General features: G+C 57.5%; 2 protein-coding genes across 6 annotated transcripts; one reads left to right on the forward strand and one right to left on the reverse strand.

The window, feature by feature from the left end:
* Nucleotides 1-1429: 1429 nt before the first annotated feature.
* Nucleotides 1430-15266, forward strand: STAT6 (signal transducer and activator of transcription 6). Of its 4 annotated transcripts, XM_068969746.1 has the most exons (22): nt 1430-1648; nt 4599-4735; nt 5148-5286; nt 5550-5633; nt 6034-6172; nt 6275-6327; nt 6500-6648; nt 7224-7355; nt 7482-7670; nt 8003-8090; nt 8217-8339; nt 8986-9078; nt 9414-9620; nt 10809-10903; nt 11000-11136; nt 11457-11603; nt 11827-11890; nt 11996-12106; nt 12631-12723; nt 13508-13573; nt 13684-13812; nt 13903-15266. In XM_068969746.1, exons 2-22 carry the CDS (start codon nt 4620-4622, stop codon nt 14090-14092), a joined length of 2544 nt encoding a protein of 847 aa, XP_068825847.1. In that variant the 5' UTR covers nt 1430-1648; nt 4599-4619; the 3' UTR covers nt 14093-15266. The 4 variants fall into 4 exon arrangements, with proteins under 4 accessions (XP_068825847.1, XP_068825848.1, XP_068825850.1 ...); XM_068969747.1 differs by lacking the exon at nt 12631-12723; XM_068969749.1 differs by lacking the exons at nt 4599-4735; nt 5148-5286.
* NAB2 (NGFI-A binding protein 2) lies at nt 15258-21264 on the reverse strand. 2 transcript variants are annotated; one of them, XM_068969751.1, is made up of 7 exons: nt 20994-21264; nt 18658-19531; nt 18090-18223; nt 17693-17744; nt 17467-17599; nt 17076-17267; nt 15258-16092 (listed from the first exon to the last, which is right to left on the reverse strand). In XM_068969751.1, exons 1-7 carry the CDS (start codon nt 21074-21076, stop codon nt 15983-15985), a joined length of 1578 nt encoding a protein of 525 aa, XP_068825852.1. In that variant the 5' UTR covers nt 21077-21264; the 3' UTR covers nt 15258-15982. The 2 variants fall into 2 exon arrangements, with proteins under 2 accessions (XP_068825852.1, XP_068825853.1); XM_068969752.1 differs by lacking the exon at nt 17076-17267.
* Nucleotides 21265-23358: the final 2094 nt, after the last annotated feature.

Consider the following 23358-nt stretch of genomic DNA (forward strand, 5'->3'; position numbering starts at 1 on the left):
TTTACTGTGTACCAGGCATCATTCACATGTATTATTGCATTTCACTCTCACAGCTTTGTAAGTTAAGGCTATTATTTGCTCCATTTTACAGACAACAAAACTGAAGCACAAAACAGCCCAGAGTTGTGCAGCTAGCAGTGCTGGCAGGATCTGAACCCATGCAGCCTGTCTCCAGGGGCCAAGTTCTTAACTCCTACCCTCTGCCTAGCTGGGGACTCCGACCTGCACATACTTGCCCATCCACGTGGATGGGAGGGGGAGGAGCCAGGTTCTGGGAATCAGATGGGACACCAGGGGGCAGCATAAGCCTGGCTTTGGCCCCTGAGCCCAGCCCTGTTTGGGGAGAGAGGAGGGGAGTAGAAACTGCCTCCCACCTTCCACTGCTCCTCAGAGACCACCCTTTCCCCATACACGTCTCTCAGGTTTGGGGGCTTGAAGGTCCCTTGGCCTCCTCTAGCTCTTCCTTCAGCCAAAGCTTCAAAAACCATCCAGTAGTGACAATGATGACTCAGAAGCTGAGCAAGCCTTGTGCGTGTGAGTGTGTGTCCTTGTGACTGCATGTGGCTCTGAGTGCTGACATGTCTGTGAGCCTGCCTGCACGTGTGTGTAAGCATGTGTGTTTGTGGGAGGGAGTGTCCTTCTGGCTGGGGAAGTTGTCTACATGCACGTTTATTTCTGGGTGTGTCTCAGTGTTTACCCCAGAAACAGATAGGAACTTTGCCAAGGTTGCACAGCAGACTCATACTCAAACTTGTCCCTTGGGAACCTACGGGCAGCAACTGCAGCTTGCCGCTGGCTCCTACCTGGGTCTCCGGAGTAGTACCCCATGAGGAGGTGGCGGAAAGGATTTTCAGTTCCAGGCATCCCTGGAGGCCTACAGGATTGTGAGCTTCACAGCCCCCTCCCCCACTCCCTCCCATCAGCGGGTCACGAGACCTCTAGGGCGTTCCCCACCCAGCAGGGAGGGGAACCGAGGAGTCCCAGCTCCCCGGCCGCTTTCAGGGTCTTCCACTGGAGGGAGCGCAGGGCCAGAGGGATTTCTTTTTCCAGAGCCCCCCGCCGTCCCCCCCCCGGGGGGGTGGGGAGCCCAGTCCCTCTTGAGCCCAAACCTCCGGCCCTTACTAGAGTTTGAGTATGGGAGCTGTAGTTTGGGGTGGCTTGTCTCTGCTTGATATTAGGTGACTTTCTCGAGGAAAGTTGATTGTTTTTGATGGGGGACAGAGTAAGTGGGGATCAGCCTTTCCTCCAGCCTGGCGCCAGGGGCCCCCAAGCCCCAGTCCTGGCTCCCCCTCCCAGCCCATGCTCCCCTACTCCATACCAGAGGCACACATGCTCACCCCACTTTCTTCCTCTTCCTCCTCCAGCCCACTTTCTCTTCTCTGTGTCGTCAGAGCTCCAGGGAGGGACCTGGGTAGTCGGAGAAGCCGGAAACAGCGGGCTGGGGCAGCCACTGCTTACACTGAAGAGGGAGGACGGGAGAGGATTGTGTGTGTGTGTGTGTGTGTGTGTGTGTGTTTTCTTTTTGGTGGTGGTGGAGGAGGAGGGGTGCTAGCAGGGCCAGTCCTGAACCCGCTGGACAGAGCTACAGACCCATGGGGCCTGGCAGAGCCCGCTGAGAGAGGGAGACGACAACAGAGGGGTTGCCAAGGTGAGGGGATGCCTCCAAGGAGGGAGGGTGGGGGGCCTCTGACTACCAATGTGGGGGGAGGAGGGGAGTGCTTTTCAGGATCCTGCCTGGGCAGAATGGATGGTCCCCAAGAAATTGTTTCAGCTGGGGCTGGTGGCTGGTGTTACTGAGTTTTGGCAGTTTCGAAATATCAGAGGAATCTGGAGTGGGTACAGGCCCAGCACTTGCCCTGCTCCTCCCCAGCATGGGTCACTTTTTCCACACACCCCATCCCCCGCAATCCAGGGACGTGTTAAGGCAGGGGAAGGAGGGCAAGGAGGTGCCCCTCTGCCCTCTGGGTTTGGGGGAAGTGGCCGCCCCTCCCTATAGAAAACTGATGGCAGGGGGCAGTGGGTCCTCCACAGACCCCTATCCGGGCCCCCCACAAAGCTTCCTCTTCAAGGGTGTGGCCAGGGGGTGAGCGTGTCCCAGAAGTAGAACCTCATGGTGCCCCAGAGGAGGGGGAATTTCCCCCTCAAAACTGCTCCACGCTGGGCCCGGCGGCGTCACGGAGTTAACCCTCCCGGTGCCTAACTGGCTCCGCCTCCCCGCGCCCCTCCCCGCCCCCACCACAGCACACACACACACACACACACACACACACACACACTAGGCAACTCAGAGAAGCTCTTTTGACTTCTGATCCTGTGGTCCCACGGTCAGAGGGCTCAGGAATGTCGGGGGTTGAGGTGAAGTTTAGGCCACGAAGCGGGGCTGATGAAGATCCTGGACTTCCCTTCCCCATGGGGAAGGGAACGCGGGCCCCGCCCCCCCCCCCCCCCAGGCCGTGGCTCCTCCCTCCCTGTCGGTATTCAGTGGGGCTTACAGCAGAAGATGCCCCTGGCCTGGCAGGCCGATTGAGGCAGCCTGGTTATTGGGTGGGAGTGGGGGAAAGTCTGGCCCCTCGTTGTCTGAGGAGGGAGTAGGGGAGATTTGAAGGCAGGGCCATGCCAGGAAGCTGTTCACTCTTCCTAATCTAGGGGATATGGAGGAAAGGGGAGCTGCCTCTGACTTAGGGATCACCTCGGTCCCCCAGTAGGGTAGAGATAGAGGTCAAAGGTCTGAGCACCCTGAGAAACAGGAGCGAAAGAGGGAAGAGAGGAATGGAGTCCTCCCTTAAGTTTGAAACACAAACCAAAAGGTGCCCCACCCCAAGGTGGGTGTAGAGAAAGGTCTATGAAAGGACCCTGAGCAGGAGGGGGAGGATTCTGCCTTTGGGAGAAAAGAGGTCAGGGGGATATAGGAACTGGGGGAGGAGCACGGCTCTCCAGAAAAGGGGCCTGTCTGTTCTCTGTTCCTTTGGGAGTCCTGGGAGAGGGGAGAAGCTAACGTGCCGCAGCAGAACTTGGGGCTAAGTGGGTTGAGGGAGACCTAGGGAGTTTCCACCCCCATCCTTTCTGTCATCTCTGGGAAGAGAAACATGAACTGAGAGACCCCTGGGGAACCACTGGTTTACCCGCTCTGCCCTGCAGTCCACCTAGGATGGGGAGGCAACTACCTCCTACCTTCTCCCATCTCCTTGCCTCTTGCCCCCTTTCCTTCTCTTCCTTGTAGTCCTCTAGCCTCTCCGCCCCTCTTCCAGGCTTTTTGCTGCAGGCTAATTAACCTCACTTTTTCTCCTTCCTGAGTTCTCTCTACTTTTCCTCTTGCTCCATCTCCTCTTCTTCAGTTCTCCTTCCATGTCCCCCTCCTCTTGGGATTATGAGATCTGGATCCGGAAGGGATCCTAAGGGCACAGAGTGGTGGTTTATCCCCACTTGGGTTCGGATCGCTTGCAGAATGGCCTTGGCAAGTTGGAGAACCTCCTTGAGCTCAGTTTCTCTACCTGAGACGGGATAATTTTATATTTTAAAAATTGTTGCAAGATTCTAGTGAGGTAAGGCACTCAGTGTAATGCCTCGTACATAGTAAGTGCTTAATGAATGATAGCTATTGTTACTTTACCATCTTCTTCTTCATCTAGCCAGGCAGTTTTCAGATTGTTTCATGGAACCCTAGAATTTTGAGGGATTTCTCCAGGGACACCTTTGGGGTCCAGAGGTGGAGAGAGGGAAGCAAGAAGTTGTAGAATTCCAGGTCTACCACACTTGATTTCAACAGAGAAATTCAAATTTTACATAACTGGCTAAAATGGTCTACTTCTTTAAAAAATTTGGAAAGTTCGTACTTTACCCAAGCCTCATATTTTATAGATGAGAAGATTGAGGTCCACGGAGGGGAGGTTTCTTTTTGTTTGTTTGTTTTTACAATCTTGTGAGCATGCCACGGGTCATGTGGGATCTTAGTTCCCCGATCAGGGATTTGCTCCCTTCATTGGCAGCATGGAGTCTTAGCCACTAGACCACCAGAGAAGTTTCAAGGGCAGGTTTCCTGCCAACAGAATCAGAGCCGGGTCTAGAGCTACAACCCACATTCTCTGCCTTCTCTCAGAGAGCTTTCCCTACTGCCGCATTGCCCTTGTCTCTTACCCCCCACCCCCACCCGGCCCCGACCCACACCCACAACTGGCTGCAGCTCAGCTCTTCCCACTGCATTACCCTCAGGCCTACTGTTGAAGAAAATACCTTGTCTCAGGCATTGGCCAAAGAGGTTCCTGGTTTGACATAGTCTGGCTGAGAGTTGTGGTGCTGATGGTCTCTGAAAGGGCTATCTATGGGAGGTCCTTGGCTGCCCCCAAAGCCCAGCTTTCAAGTAACCTTGTTCTTTTTCTTCAGTGTTAGTGTCAGTCGCTCAGTCATGTCCGAGTCTCACAACCCATGCACTGTAGTCCACCAAGCTCCTCTGTGGAATTCTTCAGGCAAGAATACTAGGGTGGCTTTGCCATTTCTTTCTCTAGGAGATCTTCCTGACCCAGGAATCAAACCTGGGTCTCCTGCATTGCAGGCAGATTGTTTACTTTCTGAACTACCAGGGAAGCCCTCTTTTTCTTTAGGCACCCTCCAAACCCCAGATCATGTCTCTGTGGGGTCTGGTCTCCAAAATGCCCCCAGAAAAACTGCAGCGGCTCTATGTCGACTTTCCTCAACACCTGCGGCATCTCCTGGGTGACTGGCTGGAGAACCAGCCCTGGTGAGTCCTAGCTGCCCCCTTATCAGTCCCCCAGGGCCTCCCCCACCTACCTTCCTTCTCATTAGGTTTTCTTCATCCCATTTTGAGACTTGGGACTCATTATTCCACATGGAGCGGTCCAGATTTAGCTAAGAGTCTGTACCGCATCAGCCAGACTATGGCGTGTTGACACGTGGAGTTCCCCACCCTCTTAGGAACCTGAGCCAAAGAGGAGGGAGGTCAGAGCTGGGGCACGGGCACCACCCACAACAGCTGGAAAATTGGGGAACATGGGGCACAGCTGAGGACTATGGCGGGCCTGAATGGAGAATAAGAGGAGGAAGGAGCTGCTGAGCTGTTTGCTGTGGGGTGAAGAGACAGTAGAGTCGAGAAAGCCCTGACCTGAGGTGGCCTCATCCTGATCTTCCTGCAGGGAATTCCTTGTCGGCTCAGACACCTTCTGCTGCAACATGGCCAGTGCCCTACTTTCTGCCACTGTCCAGCGCCTTCAGGCCTCAGCTGGAGAGCAGGGGGAGGGGAGCACCGTCGTGCAACACATCAACACTCTGGAGGTGGGGGCAGGAGGGAGGGCCAGGGCCAGGGTGGGGCCCGGAGCTGGGGTGAGCACTGGATGCTGGAAGGAAATTGGTGTTCCTCTGGTTAGCTGTTAGCTAGCAGGCAAATTAGACTTTAAAAGCATGCAAATGCATGCAAACTTCTGGAGTCCATGATTGTGCTGCCTTTTAGTTCATGTGTGAATGGGGAGGGGGATTGGTGAGGGAGAATGACATGAGTAAGAGCAAGGCTAACCCCATCTACCACTCTTCATTTCTAGACCATATATCAGAGGGACCCCCTGAAGCTGGTGGCCACTTGCAGACACATACTTCAAGGTGAAAAAAAAGCTGTTATGGAGCAGGTATTGTGATACCCCATCTCCCACCCCAACTCAACCCCCTGGAACTTTAGCCTGAGCCATGAGAAATTAGAAGGGGTTTGAAGTTCAGGAAAAGCTCCGTGTTCTAGGTCCAAGATGATCAAAGGACATTCCTGGGCTCAGAGTGAGCCCCAAGTTAAGCTCAGAGAAGCTTCCAGTGAGGAGCTGAGGGTAGTGAGGGGTCTGGGGCAAGTGATACAGAGCTGTTATCTCCAGAAGATTCCAAAATGTCAGGAAGAACTGTCAAGGAAGAGAAAGGAGCGAGACAAGGGAAGTGGTCTGTTTTCTACAGAGCACGGCAGTGGGCACCCCTTTAGGGAGTGGAGGCTGAGTGAAAAGGGATGGGCAGAGTATCTCACCTGTCTCCTGTCCTTCTTTGCAGTTCCACCACCTGCCAATGTCCTTCCACTGGAAGCAGGAGGAACTCAAGTTTAACACAGTCCTACGGAGGCTGCAGCACCGGGTGGGGGAGACCCGCCTTCTCCGGGAGGCCCTGCAGCCTGGAGCTGAGGCTGGCCAAGGTGGGATTCTGGGGAGTGTGTGGGAGTGACCCCCTCTTGGATCTCAACCCTGATTGAACCTCTCAAATCTATCTGCACCTCGATTTTTGCCCCTACCCTCAGTGTCTTTGCACAGCTTGATAGAAACGCCTGCCAACGGGACTGGGCCAAGTGAGGTGAGTCATGGACTGAGACGTGGAGACTGAGCTCAAAGTGCAGACTTTGAGGGTCTCAGATCTGTGGAGGGATGGTGAGTAGTCCTCTGAGAGGTGAGAAAGGGAGGCCTACCCTCCAGAGCTGGGCAAAGAGGAAGCGTGTGGCTCCGGCTCAGGCCCCACCTGCCCACAGGCCCTGGTCACGCTGCTGCAGGAGACTGTTGGTGAGCTGGAAGCTGCTCAGGCTCTGGTGCTGAAGAGGATCCAGATATGGAAGCGGCAACAGCAGCTGGCAGGGAATGGCGCACCCTTTGAGGAGAGCCTGGCTCCACTACAAGAGAGGTGGGGGCAGGGCTGACAGGGAAGTGGGATGCGCTGGGGGTGGACACCTGCTCTCCCTGCTGGAGGTGTAAGAGAGAGAGGCCAGGCCAGAGGGTCTTGGGGTGGGCCAAGACTTGGAGAAGCCAGATCCAGCAGAGCCACCCATACTGTTGTTCAGGTCATGTCTTGCACACGTGCACCAGGCTGACCCAGCATGCAGACATTCCTCCAACCTATACTTTTTTCTTCGAGTTCCATGCCCAGAGGACTGGGAATCCTTTTGGTTTATTGGGCAGGGCATCTTTCAATGTGCGCAAAAGCATCATGCATGCTGGCCTCGGACCTGGGTATCAGACCCCTGGGGAAAGGGCAGCTCGTTTCCACAGAGCTTCCAGGCACTGAGCGGGAACCTTGCCCCAGAGCCAAGGCATGTCCCACCACCCCTTCAGCCCCGATCCCTTGCAGTCACACCCATTGCTCATCACCAACCCTCCACACACACTATTCTGCTTTCTTCCTGGGTTGAGGGGTGAGGGGCAGTCTGGGCCGGGAGCAGGCTGGAAGACTGCGCCCCCTGACCACGGTCGTGGCCCCAGGTGTGAGAGCCTGGTGGACATTTATTCCCAGCTGCAGCAGGAGGTGGGGGCAGCTGGTGGGGAGCTTGATCCCAAGACCCGGGCAGCGCTGATTAGCCGACTGGATGATGTCCTGCGCACACTCGTCACCAGGTATGAGACCCCCTGCCTGGTGGAGAGCAGACCCCAAGGAAGCAGGAGGGTCAGAGTTTTAGAGGGGAGGCGGCGCCCAGAGGGACCCAGCTGTTCACTTCCCTGTGTCTTCCTTACTCCTCCCAGCTCTTTCCTGGTGGAAAAGCAGCCCCCCCAGGTTCTGAAGACTCAGACCAAGTTCCAGGCTGGGGTTCGATTCCTGCTGGGCCTGCGGTTCCTGGGGGCCCCAGCCAAGCCTCCGCTGGTCAGGGCCGACATGGTCACGGAGAAGCAGGCGAGGGAGCTGAGCATGCCCCAGGGGCCTGGAGCTGGAGCGTAAGCCAGGGCTGGAGAGGGCCTGAGGGGGTGATGGAGGCCAGAGGGGCCTGGGGGACCAGCACAGTGAAGGGGGCTGGGTGACGGGGAGGGAGGGCCGTGGGATATGGGGGCCCTGTATAATAGTCAAGGGAGAGAATGGGGAGGGACCCACCAGCGCTGGAATGGGGTGGAAGCGTCCTGATTTGGCTAAGATGGGGGTTTCTCCCTCAAGAACCCAAGTAGGGAGATGGAGATTAGGGACCAATAGTCTAGGCCATTCACCTGTGGACTCAAGCTCCTGCCACTCCTGGGCCAGTCGGGATGAGCCCCTCCCTGACTTGCCCTGGCAGAGAAAGCACCGGGGAAATCATCAACAACACTGTGCCCCTGGAGAACAGCATTCCTGGGAACTGCTGCTCTGCGCTGTTCAAGAACCTGGTGAGAGGCCTTTGGGGAGCAGTGGGTGGGCATCCTCAGGCCAGGCAAGTGTCCTCGAGAGGGTGTGGGGAGCCCAGGAGACACAGTTTCTGCCTTCATCCTCCTTGCCCTCACCCCATCCCCCAGCTTCTGAAGAAAATCAAGCGGTGTGAGCGGAAGGGCACCGAGTCTGTCACCGAGGAGAAGTGTGCTGTGCTCTTCTCCACCAGCCTCACGCTCGGCCCTAACAAACTCCCCATCCAGCTCCAGGTGAGCCTGGGTCCCAGGTGCCCCGGCCACACACCGAGGCCTGGATCCTCACTCCTCATGAATCCCCTGTACCCTGTGGGTCTGGGTTTCATGCATGTTGGGGCTCCAGGGGGAGTGGGGAGGACGAGAACTCAAGTGCACACTCCAGGGAGTGACGGTGTGTGTTATTGCATATGGCCCTGTGGGATTGTGTCCCAGTTTTTGCAATAAGAACTATTTTCCTTAGCCATGCCAATGGCTAAGGCATTGAAGCACTTTTCTTAGACCAGGGCACTGTTTTAAGTCATACGCATGCACACACATGCAGGGTTTGCACAGTTAACATTATGAGGGAGTTATTCTTACTAGCCTCATTTTACAGATGAGAACACTGAGACACAGAGATTGAATACTTAGCCTGGGTCACACAGCTCCTGAATGTTGGAGCTGGCATTTGAAACCTGGAGGTCTGACTCTATAGCATTGACTCCTCACCACGTCTCAGCAGGGAGGACATAATTCAGCTTCAGAAAGCACTTGATCACACACCATGAATTTTTAACTATGTGGTGGGAGTTCAGGAGCTTCTGGGCACCCTCAGAGCCAGCCCTCTGCAGAGGCCCCTTGTCCCCCAATACCAAGAGCTCCCTTTCCTCACCTGCTTCAGGCCCTGTCTTTGCCCCTGGTGGTCATTGTCCACGGCAACCAAGACAATAACGCCAAAGCCACCATCCTGTGGGACAATGCCTTCTCTGAGATGGTGAGGCAAGACCCGGAGTTGGGGGAAGGAGGGGCTATACCCTGGGGGGTGGGTGTAGGCTGGTGGGGTGGCTGGTATGTCCGCTTGAGAGTGGCCATAACTCCTTCTCAGAGACTTGTTTCTGTCCTTCTGACCTCCTTTTGTGCCAATCTTAACACCGATTCTGTGGTGGCACTTTAGACTACTGTTGGAAAAGCACCGTTTTTCTTGGGCAGACTCAAGGGGACAAGGCTGGCGAGGGACAGTCTTGGGAAGGGGGGGAGAATGCAGGCCCTTCTGAGAAGGAATGGCTATGTCAGCCTGAGGCTTCCTCACCTTCTCCCCTCCCCTCCCAGGACCGCGTGCCCTTTGTGGTGGCTGAGCGGGTGCCCTGGGAGAAGATGTGTGAAACTCTGAACCTCAAGTTCATGGCTGAAGTGGGGACCAACCGGGGGTTACTCCCAGAGCACTTCCTCTTCCTGGCCCAGAAGATCTTCAGTGACAGCAGCCTGAGTATGGAGGCCTTCCAGCACCGTTCTGTGTCCTGGTCACAGTTCAACAAGGTCATTCCCCTGCCCTTTGGACCTCCCGCCCCCAAGCTCTTCATCCCTGGGGGACTCAGGGCCTCCCCAACCTCTGCCCAGGGACCAACCGCTAGGATTTTCACAGTGCCCCGCCATGTTCATCAGGAGGCCTCTGCCCTGGCCCAGGCAGGAAAACCCCTTGGCTCTCTGGCATCCCCCTAGTTTTTGTCTGGGGGCCCTCTGTCTTCCCTTTTGCTAGTGATTTGCATGACTCACCCAGATTGTGTGTAAACACAGCTTTGATTCAAAATGACTTTGACCCATTGGGAAAATAGTTCTTATTGCAAAAACCAGGATGAAATCCCACAGGGACAAATGCAATAACACCAGCGACCATGAGTTGACAGCTTAGTATATGCCAAATTGTACTTGAGCACTGTATGTATGCTATCTCACTTAACCATCACAACAGCTCTTTCAGGTAGGTACTATTATACCCATTTTATAGAGGATGAACTGGCTCAGAGGTATTAAGTAGTTTCTCCAAGGTCTCCTAGCAAGTGAGGCCTTATTTCTGACTCTTGCTCTTAGCTACTACATTTTACAGCACCCAAAATAAGGTGGCTCAGGACTGGATCTGTTACAAAAACAGGGAACAATGGAGGTCTGGGTGTCTTGGTTGAAGACCAGCTGAGTCAAAGCTATCATGTACTGATCTCTTTTAAAAAAAAGGAAGAAAGAAAAGCCCACACGACCAGAGGATGTGTTAGCAAAGGGAACAGGACACTTACATCCTGCAAGCTGCCTTCTCTGGACACCACTTCCGCCAGGCCTCATTCAGGAGGGGGTGGAGCACAGTGGTTATGAGGGGGCCTAGCCCAGACTTCCTGGACTAAATCCCAGCTCTACTTTTCACTGGTTGTGAAAGAAGCAAGTTATTTGATCTTTCTAGGTTTTCATTTCTTCATCTGTAAGATGGGATACTCATGGGATCTTTATCCATAGATGTGTAAAGATTGGATACAGTAATTTATGGCAAGAGCTTGGACTAGTGCCTGGCACATGGGAAGCTTGAGTGCCGGCCACTGTCGTTGATGGGGTCTCAGGTGCAGGGTGGCCCCTCAGTCCTGTGACTCTGTCGTGTCGGTATTCACAGCCCAGTGGCTGGCCTAGCCAGACTCCTGCTCTGGCCCGCTCCTGCTCACACCGGCTCCCTTCTGCCCACAGGAGATCCTGCTGGGTCGTGGCTTCACCTTTTGGCAGTGGTTTGATGGTGTCCTGGATCTCACCAAACGCTGTCTCCGGAGCTACTGGTCAGACCGGTGAGTCCCTGCCCCTGGTAACCTGAGGATCTGGGCCTCCAGATCCTGCTCCACATGCTACACCCCCACCCACATCCTCTCCTTCATCCTGGCCAGGTTGATCATCGGCTTCATCAGCAAACAGTACGTCACTAGCCTTCTTCTCAACGAGCCTGATGGAACCTTCCTCCTTCGGTTCAGTGACTCAGAGATTGGGGGCATCACCATTGCCCACGTCATCCGAGGCCAGGATGGTGAGGTCACCCCTGCCAGTCCTCTGCCTCTGTGCCTGTGCCCTCAGGGGTTTCTTCTGAGAAAGGTCCTGGCCTTCTTTGATGCCAACCATGATCTTCAGGAAGTTCTTCCTTAGGTTCAACTTCTCTTCTTCCTTCTGTGGCCTAAACTTCTACCTTCTCACTTGGAGTTTGGTGGGAATGGGGACTGGTGGGACCCTCACCCCAGCTCCTCCTCTCCTTGCCTTGGTAGACTGAGAATGAGTCCAACCATCGGGGTAGGTTGGGGAAGGGGGAGCAAGTCTGGACAGAGGGGACTCATGGCCTCATTCCTTATTTAGGCTCGCCACAGATAGAGAATATCCAGCCATTCTCTGCCAAAGACCTGTCCATTCGCTCACTTGGGGACCGAATCCGGGACCTTGCTCAGCTCAAAAACCTCTACCCCAAGAAACCCAAGGATGAGGCTTTCCGGAGCCACTACAAACGTGAGCTGTGAGCCGGGGCTGGCAGCTCTGACTCCTTCTGTGGTCCGCCTCCTCCCTGCTCCTGGCTACCCCCACCCCACCTGCTGTGTGTCATCCCTGACTTCTTCCTCCATTGTCACTTCCCTGCTTCTGGACCCTGCCCATCATCCATGCTCACCTTTTCCAGCTCCCTTCCTCCCTAACCCGGAAGCATTCCATGGCTCTCCTTTCCTCCCCACAATAGCTGAACAGATGGGTAAGGATGGCAGGGGTTATGTCCCAGCTACAATCAAGATGACTGTGGAAAGGTGAGTGTGCTGGTGTGGACGGAGGGTGGGGTTGATACTTACTTGTAAGCAGGAAGTGTGGCATCAACCCCTGGTCAGTCACACATGCCTCCTCCCCTCCTCCAGGGACCAGCCACTTCCCACCCCAGAGCCCCAAATGCCTACCATGATGCCCTCTTACGATCTTGGAATGGCCCCTGACTCCTCCATGAACCTGCCGCTTGGCCCAGATATGGTGTAAGAAGCTTCAGAGATAGAACTGGGAGTGGTCTGTGCCAGCGGGCATTCAGCATGGGCATGGGGAGAGTTGGCCCTGGGGGTTGAAGTAGGGAATTTCCTTTGCTTGAAAGGGATCCCCCAACTTTCGTTTAAAAATAGAATTTTGAAAGCCTATTTTATTTTTGGCTCGGCTGGGTCTTCCTTGCTGGGCAGGCTTTTTCTCTAGTTGAGGTGAGTGGGGGCTCCTCTCTGGTTGCGGTGCGCAGGCTTCTCGCGGCGGTGACTTCTCTTGTTGCGGAGCGTGGGCTCTAGGGCAGTTGCGGCTCCTGGGCTCTAGAGCACAGGCTCAATAGTTGTGCTGCACAGGTTTAGTTGCTCCATGGCATGGGGATCTTCCTGTAACAGGATCAGACCCATGTCTCCTGCATTGGCAGGAGGATTCTTTACCATGGAGCCCCCAGGGAAGCCCCAGGATTCCTGGGTAGGGGGTTGGGAGTGTCCAGGAGAAGGGCTGGCCTCAGGAGTCTGCTTTCTTTCCCTAGGCCCCAAGTGTACCCACCACGCTCTCACTCCATCCCCTCATATCCAGCCCTCCCCCGGGAAGAATCAGTCAATATGTTGCCAGCCTTCCAGGAGTAAGTGGGGTCACCTCTGGGGAATGGGTTGGGTCACCCCCTGCAGTGGGGATTGGCACTTGTATTTGTGAAGAGAGGCTCTTCAATGAGAAAGGGGTGGCAAAAAGCCAACACCTGTGTCTCTTCTGTCCACTCCATTGAGGTGTTAATAGTTAAGATCCAGGTTCAAATTCTAGCTCCACCACTTGCTGACTTTGGGCAAGTTACTTAACTCTGATGCCTCATCTGTAAAATGGAATAATGATGATAATAATGCCTGCTTCACAGGATTATTGTGAAGGTTAATTTGAGTTAGTAGTATGTATAAAGCTAAACGTAGAACCCGGCTCCTAGTAAGAGCTATGCAAGTATTAGTATTCTCTCTCCTGCCTCTGAAATCTACTGTCATTTTTCTGTTACCTTGATTTGTATATATTTATCTTTCTGGCCTGGAAGTGGCATAGACATTTTTGTTCTCCAGGTAGCACTCAGGTGTTTACTGACTCTCAGTCAAGGCAGGACATCTTCCCCCCATAGGAGTTGAGGTAGAGGTGGGATCTTAGAATCAGCAGAGTTCAGATATTAGCTAATCTATCCTTCCTCTGTCCCCCGCTCCAGTCCCCAGTGCATATAATAACATTTATACAGAGAAGAGGACCAAACTCACAGGTAGAAATGACTTGCCCAAGGTGATGCCGTCAGGATGAGGAACTGGAAATAGTTTCCTTACTCAATGGGCTTGACTTTGCAACAGCTGCCTTGGTCCAGCTTTCCTTTGACTGTGCCCTCCCCTTCCTGCTTCCAGACCTCACCTGCCAATGCCTCCCAACCTGAGCCAGATGAGCCTGCCCTTTGACCAACCTCACCCGCAGTGAGTGACCACCCCCACCCCCATCCTGAGCTCAAGCTCCTCATTCATTCCCAGCCTCAACCCCACCCTGACCCCCACCACCACCTCATTTACTTCTCTGGGGCTGGCAGGGGCCTGCTGCCGTGCCCACCTCAGGATCATGCTGTGTCCAGCCCTGAACCCTTGCTCTGCTCAGACGTGACCATGGCAGAAGATAGCTGCCTGAACCAGCCAGTGGGAGGGTTCCCTCAAGGCACCTGGTGAGTGTCAGCCTGGGGGTGGAGGCTGGGTGGGGGGTTGAGGTGTGGGTACCATGCCTATCCCACTGGCTCTCCACTTCCTCCCTGCAGGGTCCGTGAAGACATGTTCCCGCCCTTGTTGCCTCCCACTGAACAGGACCTTACCAAGCTTCTCTTGGAGGGACAAGGGGAGTCAGGGGGAGGGTCCTTGGGAGCCCAACCCCTCCTGCAGCCCTCCCCCTACGGGCAGTCTGGGATCTCAATGTCCCACATGGACCTAAGGGCTAACCCCAGTTGGTGATCCCAGCTGGAGGCGGAGCCCAGAGAGACCGCTCTCCTGCCCCCACAGGCCTGCTCTGGGCACCCGCCCCTGCTCCTGCCCAACAGCAGAGAGGGAGGGTGTGTCCTCCTCTCCCCACCCACTCCCTGCTCAGAAGGAAAAGACTGCCAAGAGAAGGTACACTGGGTGGAACATACCTACTCCTTCCCTTCCAACACACCCCTGCCCTTTCCCTCCCAGATAGTGGAAGGGAAATTCAGGTTCCAAGTGAGACACACCCCAACGTGACTGCACAGGCAGCACACGCGCGCACACACACACACACACACACACACACACACACACACAGCTCTCCTTGGAAGATGGCACTCAGCAGGAAGAGGGCTGGACAAGAGCACAGGTGCAGGCAGGGGGGGATTTTTCTGCCTGCCCCAAGCCGGGGCTCACCACTCACGGGTGGAAACACGCACACATGCACACATCCGCTCCACAGGCTGAGGATGGCAGTATGGGCTTAGGCCCCAGCCCTGGAGAGATGGGAAGCAGTTCAGGAGACCCTGGGAGGGAGGTAGGGTGGGGTCTGTACATTTGGTTACAGATGTGGCTTTTGCCCAGATTAAAAAAACAAGTCCCAACCAGCTCCAGATTCTTGTCAGTCAGCTGCAGGCTTCAGGATACGTGTGTGTGATTGTGCAGAAGTACAAGGGCTGCGTCTGTGTACAGCCAGGTGAAAGCATGTACACTTGGGACATGTTAATATATGGATGTCACCCATGTTAGTTCTATGGCTACATAGAACATTGATCTCTCTGACTTTGCCTGTGTGACAACACAAGTTAGCAAGTATGAGATACTGCACACAAGACCCCAGCGAGTATGCTGGCCTCTTGGACGTATGCTAACCCAAATGTACTCAGTTCTGGGCATGACTGTGCTCACGTGGGTCTACGTGGCTGCAACATCTGCATATCAGGCTGTAGCTTTGGTGGCTCACCACCCCCAGTCCTGCCCGGAGGCAGAGTGTGAATTTGGGGTCCAGACTCAGGTGTGTGGTCCCCTTGATGTTCTGGGGGCCCTACCTGCTGCTTCTTTTCTATTTCCCCCACCCACAGCCAGCTTCCCTCCACCTTCCCACCCCATGCAACCCTTTCTCCATCTTGGGGGTCAGAGATCCTAAGCCATAAAATAAATTTTATTTCAAAATAACAAAATAAATAATCTACTGTACACGATCTGAAAAGAAAGACGCTCTAACTGCTCAGACAGGTGCTGCGGCCCAGCCCCCAGCTGAGGGAGACCCTGAGTCCACCCAGGCCTCCCGAGGGGGCCGGTGAAGGGGACCCCACACCCCCTAGAGAGGGCAAGAAGGAGAGAACGCTGAGGACTTGGGGGGAGGAGACGGGGGTCGGGGGCAAACTGCAGCACTTGTTAAATTAAAGAAACAAACTAGAAGCACAAAAATGGGGGGGCAGAGGGGGAGGAGCATGTCCAGTGTCCCAAGGCCCCCAGATCTGGGGGAAAATGTTTCTATTTTTAGCTGCTGGACCCTCCCAGAGAAGTCCCCCTTTCCCCCATGTCCAAACTGAGTCCAACTGCTCATGTCACTGGTTCAAACTAGAGAGAATGGGAGTGTGCTGGGTAGGGGAAGGGGGACCCCAAGTGCCCTGGGGGCAGAGTTCTCGCCTCCTTGCTCTAGGCAAGGGGGAGGGGGCACCGTGCTCCCTCCCTGTGTCCTCTGACCAGGCCCCTGCTCGTTATTGCTTGAAGCCCCATAGTCCTATGCCCATGGGGCAGTGGGGGAGGCAGGAGAAGGGCAGGGGAAGGATCCAGGGTCGTGACTAGAAGCCAGGGTGAGAGTGGAGGGGTCTGTATGAGCCAGAAGCCTGGGGTCTGAGGACGCCAGTCCACCCCTCACTGCCGGCTGGCCTCAGCCTCCACTTTCACGCTGTTCCTCCGACCTTCCACCAGCGCAGGATGCGGTCCTGGGGCCGGGCATCGGTCCAGAAGCCCCTCCTCGAACTCTGCAGGGAGAAGGGCCAGGTCAGGCGGCTGTGGGGTAGACGTTGCACATAGAGGTGGCTGAACACAGAGACGGGGCGGAGAAGGCTGCGAGGATGAGCTCGGTTTACTGACTCCGGCCCACTTCCTGTCCGGGGCGGGGCCGGGGTTCCATACCCAAGCGTGTGCGCCCCCCACTCTTTCTGGCTGTGTGTAGCTCTCTGTCTCTCTCTGTGTGTGTCTCTCCTTCTCTGTCTCTCCCGCCTCCGTTCTGCTGGAATTTCTGGTTCTGTCGGAGCTGTGGGGGCGGCTTGGCTCTGACCTCTCCCCCTCCCCCCTCCCCAGGCTCTGCCACCCCCACTCTTCCCTGGCCTCCTCCCAGGCCCCACCCACCTTGCCAGGCCCCCCAAGTTTCTTAGAAGCCAAAACAGGGGGAATACAGGAAGTCAGCCTCCCAGCTCCTCCTCCAAGAAGAGCCCCCCTCTTTCAGTCCCCACCCCCACTTCCCACCCACGCACAGTTTAAAAATACCAAGCTAGGGTTGGTGGCTTTGGCTGCTGCGTCACTCTCAGCCCAGCCGATGCCCAGCCCTCTCTGCCGGCCTACTTGCCTGCCCCCCTCCCCATCCACACACAAAGCATCCCCCTTCCCCTTCAGGCTCTTCCAGTTCCCAGCTGGCAACCCCACTCCAGCTCCTCGCCCGCTCCACCCTCTTGCACTGGCACAACTTCCAGCCAAGCTTCCGTTCTTGGTGGCTCTCCTCTTCCTGCTCCCCTTTGTCCCCTATTCTCTGTCTCCCTGCTCCCCTAGCTTCACCCTCATGGATTAGGGGTTGGACTCTCCCTACTGGGAACAGCCCTGCAGGGCCCCCCTCCCCAACTCAAGGCCTGCTGGCTGGAGCCCCACCATCCTGCCCTCCTCCTCCCAGCTGGCCCTAGGACACCAGGATTGCTGTGTGGGGCCTGGGTAGTGGGGTGCTTGGGGACAGCACTGCTTGCTGCCTCACCTGCGAGAGGCGGCTTCGCAGGCACACAGGGGCTGAGGCGGCCCACGCGGTCATGGGAGACGAGGCGGGCTAGCCGCAGCCCCTCATCCATCAGTGTCTGCTGCAGGATGTGGCGGCTCCACAGCCCGTGGGCTGGCAATGCCAGAGGCAGGTCAGCAGGGGGCGGCGTCAGCCTTGGACATGACCCCACAGCTGCGGGCATGGGCACGGGTCAGGTAAGGGACCACAGCAACAGAACCCCCACCCTCAACCACACAGCCAGGCCCAGAGGCCCAGGTCCACTGGCCCCTATCCGGCCGGCCTCCCAACCCTGCTCCAGGCAGTTGCCTCCTGGTGCCCTCCTCCCGTGCCCTCTACCCCCACAGTAAGAACGGTTGTGATACATACTCACCCTGCAAGTGCCCATCCAGGCTCTCCCCAGACAGACTGGCGCTGTCTTCCTCCAGGCTGGGGCGAAATGGGGGAGCATAGGATTCAGGGCCAGGAGGAGGCTGCTGGATTTCAGAGTGACTTTGTTCTCCAACCTGTGGATGCCCCAAATAAGGAAATGAGGACTGGCAAGGGAGTGGGCTGGGGATGGCTGCCCTAACCCCCAATCTTTGCCCTGGAAAACCCACCTCTTGTTTCAGTTTCTTCAGTGGGGGGCCTCCCAGTTCTTCAGGGTGGAGCCTGCAAAGATTGAGAAGAAGGACAAGGACAGTGAGGCTGGGGAGAGACACGTGGCAGACACAGAATCTAAAATGCACTGTTTCCAGAATCTGGAAAGAAGCTAGCTAAGCAGGTGTACCCCGCTCAGGCGCCACTGCTGCAGGGGATGAGGGGGTCTGAGATGGATGGGAGGAGGGGCCAGACCTCAGACAAGTGGAGAAGGGGCGGACCTCACACATGTGGACTTGGTCAAAGCAAGGCGGGTGGGAAGCAGGATGAGAGGCACCTGAACAGGAAGGCAGGATGTGACCCAGCTCCTAGGCACAGGAATCTGATCGAGGAAGAACCTAGAGAAGGGGGTCTCACCTGGAACCCTTCAAGGAGGACAGGTAGGTGCTCTCTCGGGCCACTTGGCGGGACAGGGAGAAGAGTTCCACCCTCCGCAGTAAGAGGGTGTTGTCCCTCATGCAGAACTGGGCAGCAGCCTCGTTGATGGTCAGCTGTAAAGAGGACCACCAGAGCAGTCAGAATCCTGACTCACCCTTGCCCAGACCTCCTCCGGCCCCTTCTCCATCAGACAAATGAGACCATCCATCAGATGCTTGGTTGGGTTACTGACACTACCAGGAGTTTCCTGGGGGAGGAAGACAGAGGGCAGCACCCAGAGCTTCCTATGAATGCCAGGGACCTCCTCCAATCCTGTGGGGTCCTGGGTGGCATGGAACTGGACAGCTGGCCTCTTGCCTGTGTCTCTGCATCCCCCTCAGTTGAGCAGGGAAGCACAGTAGCAGCTGGGGTTGGTGGAGGAGGGGATCAGGACTTTGGGTCCTGGTCATGGGGCAATGAAACAGACTCGGCAAATGTGAGGATTCTCAGAGGTAAGCAGGTCAAGCTCTAGATGTCCCAGGCAATCCTGGTAGGCTGGGGCCCTCACCTCGTGCAGGCTGAGCTGCTTGCCCTCCCGCCGCTTGGAGTCAAAGCGGCCGTAGATGATGCTGTACTTGCGGATCTCCTCTTCCTTCTGGCTGTCATTATCGTCCATCTCAAAGATGTGGCCCACGCTCCGTGCCAGCTTCTTGTTCAGCTTCAGCAGGGATGTCACCTCCCCAGCATCCCCCCTCGGGAAGCTTCGGAAGATCCTCTCTACGCTCTCCACCACCATGCGCACCATCTCTGGCTCCAGTCGATCTGGACCACTCCCAGTCCCAGCTGCTGCCAGGCCCCCAGCCCCAGTCCCCTCAGGGCCGCCTCCCCCTGCTGGTGGGGAAAACGGGGGTGAGCCAGCCTCCTCTTCTCCTCCTGCCCCGACATCAGACTCTGGAGTGCTCCGGCCTGGCCAGATCCGGGGGTCCCCCGCCCCAGGGCCCCCAGGCAATGGTGACAGCTTCTCTCCAAGTTCAAGGGGGCTCTTGGGGCTAAAACTGCGGGCACTGCCCGCCTTTTCCCCCGGGCTGCCATGCCCATTGCTCATGCTCCCTTTCCGGGTCCCTGCCGTCTCAGAGATCTTGAAGAGTGGGATGCTGGAGACAGGCACCGCAGGCACAGGCTGGCTGAAAAGCCCTGGGTTGGTGGCCCACTCTCTCAGTGCCTTCTGCAGGCGTCGGACGTGGAGGGGCTTAGTGGCCATGCCCACGAGCGCCATGATCTCCAGGAACTCCTCCTCCCCCGCCTCGCACAGCTGCTGCACGTCGTCCCCTCCCTGCTGGATGAAGGTCTCGTAGTAGGAAAGAAGGTTGGCACGCTGAAGGACCCGGTACAGCTGCAGCTCCCCCAGGGTCCGAGGCAGGGCCATGGCTCGGGAACTGGGCCTGGGAAGGAGGTGCACAAGGTTGGAGGGGACAGTCAGTGCAAGTTCCCTGCTGGGTACCAACCCATCCTCACAATTGTCTTCTCTTTCCTGCCTGCTTCTCTTCCCCTCTTTTGAATGCTCTCTGCTGAGACTTGAGCACAGACTAGGCGAACCAGCCACTGCTCAGCAGCAGTGCTATCCCAGACTGGCTAGAAGTACAGAAGCCAGATTGGTCTTTGTGGGAGTCAAAGGCTCCAAGCTCCCCCATCCTCAGCTTTTACTTTTGTGGTCTGGGGCAAGAGGAGACCATGAGTATGAGGCCAGTCAGTACACCCCTGGATTAGCTGGACCAATGTCTCTTCCAGAACACCATCCTCACCTTCCACCCTACACACCTAACAGTCTTAACAATACAAAGTTAATGTCCACGCTGAGGTGAACATAGGACCCTTGTCCTCCCTGCAGGGGAAACTAGGACCACTGCTGGCCAGCTTTATTCCCTGGTGGCATCCTGCTCATGTGGCTGAGTGGGAAAGGTGTGGCCTCTTCCCCTGCCCTTTCTCACTGTGAGCCAGGCAGACCATCCATCCTCTGCTCCCTTTTCCCACCCCTGCTCAGCTTTTCCCACGGCTTAGGCATTCTTTGCACCTTCTTGCTCTCTCCCCAGGACCTCCCCTACCTTCCAGACTGCCCAGGGCCCCTCAGTTGGTCCCTCTCCCAGCAGTGACCTTCCCACCTGCTCCATAGGTAGGGCCATCCCTTCAGCTCAGGCACGCGGGAGGGGAGGGGTGCCTCAATTGTTCTGCTCTGGGGCCCGGTGCGCCCCCACACACTCCCACAGTGGTAGCGTCTGTGGGCGAAAACCGCCGGGGGGGCCTCCCGCCTACCCTTCTCTCCTTCATTTTTCCACCCACATCTTCAAGTGTGGGGAAGCGATTCAAGGCCTCTTGAGGGAGGGGTTGCACATCGAAACTCCCCTCCCCACTCTGTAAATAAAGCTACAGAAATGAACAGACGCCTAAGGCTTGCCCCGCGTCTGCAAAGCTCCCCTGATGGTCTCTTGGTTCAAAGGCGCCGGCTTATCCCGGATCCCGGAGCCGCGCGCTCGGTACCAATGACGCGCTGAGCCAGCTGAGCGGCCCTCCGCCGGCACTACTGTCAGCTAGAGCCCCAGGGCTTCCCCTGCCGCCTGGGGGCCCCCGCATTCTTTGCAGGGGGCTCACATGCCAGGTCATGCCCCCCAAATAAACGGGCAATGCAGAATTAGGTACTATTCTTTCTCTAGTCTTTCCAGTTGCATCAGATCTCTGTCTGCTCTCAGGGGCCCCTAATTCGAAGACGCACCCCCTTTCCGTCAGTCTCCACCCCCCACCCCCGTCCCGCTTCCCCTCGTCCTCTCCTCGACCTCCGCCCTCCGGACCCCTCTCCCGAGTCCAGCTCCACCCATCTCCACTCCCCGCCGCTTCCCTTTGCCCACTAACTTGAGTCTGGGCTGCGGAGTCCGGCGGGCGCTGTCCCCTCCGCCCGGCGGCTGCTCGGCTGTGGGGGAGGCAGCTCTGTGCATGGACGGCTGGAGACTACCCGGGGTGCCCTTCTCAGTGCCCGGCGTTCAGCGCCTGCTGCGCGCTGCGCTCTTCCCCGCGCGCGAGGCCGTGTCCGCCGCTGTCCGGGCTCCGTCCCTCCCTCCACGTCTCCTCTCTCCGAGCCTCCGCGCCTCTGTCTGTGCCTCTGCCCCCCCCTCCCCGGCTGCGCTTGCCGCCTCTCCGCGCCTCCGCCCCCGCAGGACGCACGGGGAGCGAGGCCCGGCGCAGCGCTGGCTGCCGGGCGGGCGGAGGGCGTGGGCCGAGCCGGGGGCGGAGGCCGGGGGCGGGGGGCGGGCGCCCGGGTCTCTCCGCCGGGACGGGGAGACGCCGCGGCGGAGAGACGAAGAGAGGCGGAGATATCGGGGGGAGGGGAGGAGTGTGGAGATGGAGGCGGGGGCGGGGACTCAGCCCGGGGCGCCGAGTTGGAGACTGAGGTGACCGAGGCCGGGCTGTGGAAGGCGGGCTTGGGGATCCAGCGGGCGGGGCGAGGTCGCTCCGTGCCGCCCACGCCGGATGCACAGCCGGCCTTCTCCGCGCCCACGTACCCACGTGAGCGCCCAGCCGGCGACATTCTTACTCCCACTCCCCCTTCCCCTCCGAGAGGAGAGCGGAGTTTCACAACCACGCACAGGTACACAAAGACACCGAGCAGCGCAAAGGACGGGCACACGCGTCTAAACAGCTATGGGGACGCCTGCTGCCCACACTTGAACCTCGCGGTGCTGTACTTGTAAACGTTAGGAGTGAGCCGGGAAAAGTTGTTGGAGACTCGGGGTGCGCGTCTCCTTTCGTGCGTCTGACTCCCATAGAGGGTGCGCTTAAGGCAGGTCTGTGAGTGTGGGGCTCCGCAGGAGTCTCTTCCATCTCCAAACGCACTTTCCCAGCCCCTAAAGGAGCTGTTTGAAGAGGCAGTTCTCGGAAACCGAGGCGCCCTTCCATCCCGGCCTGGAGTCCACGTCCAAGTTTGGGAAACAGGAATGGGCGGGGCTTGTTAGAAGCTACCACTTAGACGCGCGTCGATTACAGTCGCGACGGGTTTTGCTAGCGCATAGGTCAGGCAGGCATGGGAGGGGTACCCCGCCTTCCTCTACTCGTCGCACCCTATTTGCTGAGGATGGGGACCTGTTCCTGGGAAACTGTTGTGGCAGCCCTGGGAGAGAGGATACCCTTTCTAGGGACGTCTGTTAGGGCACTTGGCCCGCAAGAGTCCAAAGTTAGATGGGCAGCAGGCCGAGTGTGTCCAATGTGGCTCCCTACCGAAGAGTGGGAGGGAGGAGCTCCTTCGAGGAGCCTACCCCTCTCCGAAACCCACTCCCTACCCCCTTTGTTTCTCCCAGCTCCATCTGGTTCCCATTACACTCCCGCCCACGGCTGGGAGGGCGGACAGGCGGGGGCTCTGAGCGCCCGGCCCTGCGGCACTAGGCCCCGAGGAAATGCAGGAGGGTGGGGGGAGGCGGCGGGAAGCGAGCCGGCTGGCCAGAAGCAAGGTTCCCCCTAGTCCAAAACCTCGGCCCCGCCCACCCTTCTGCACTTCTGAGTGGCCCGGGGCGGCCTGGAGTGGGTGGTGTGGGCCAGGGCTGGTTTTACATTCGGGCCTGGCAAGGGGGCCTTTCGGCCTTTAGTGGAGGGCCGGAGAGGAGGGGTGGGGGTGCATCGCATCACCGGGGGGAATTTCGGTAGCCCAGATTCTCTTCTCCATTCCATAGTGCCACAAACACGGGGGTGGGGAGTGATAGAAACGAGCTGAGTCCTCCGTCCCGCAACTGGAGGGCGCGGCGACACGAGGTCCCTCTGGGGTCATCCCCGACCCCCCTTAGGTGTGTGGGCGCCCCTCCCCCATTCTCCTCTCCGGTTATTTTAGAGCCTGGGCTGCCAGCGGCTGGCCCCGGGTTTCCACGTGCCTCCTCCCTCCCTCTGCCCACGCTCCCCGTGACGCACATCCTCCGCCCACGCAGCCTCTGCTCAAGGCGCCCCCCTCCCTCCCACCCGGCCCTCCTTGGGGCGGTGCCGAGCCCCGGGATCTGTGGGGAGTCGCGGGCCCGCCGGGGAAGAGGGCGGAATAGGGAGTGAAGCAAGGGGGCGGCAACCGACTGGGCGCTCGGCCTTGGGTCCCGGCCCAGAAAAGAGAACGCGGAAGGGACCTGGTCCTGGGGCCGGTACTAGGCCAGAGAGGGAAGAGGGGAGAAAAACCCCGCGCACTGGGCCAGCCCATGCCCCTCGGGGTCAGGAGAAATCTGTTTGGGTGCGACCGTGTGTTTGAGAG

Source organism: Capricornis sumatraensis, chromosome 4, assembly GCF_032405125.1.
Source record: "Capricornis sumatraensis isolate serow.1 chromosome 4, serow.2, whole genome shotgun sequence".
Taxonomy (NCBI): Eukaryota; Metazoa; Chordata; class Mammalia; order Artiodactyla; family Bovidae; genus Capricornis; species Capricornis sumatraensis.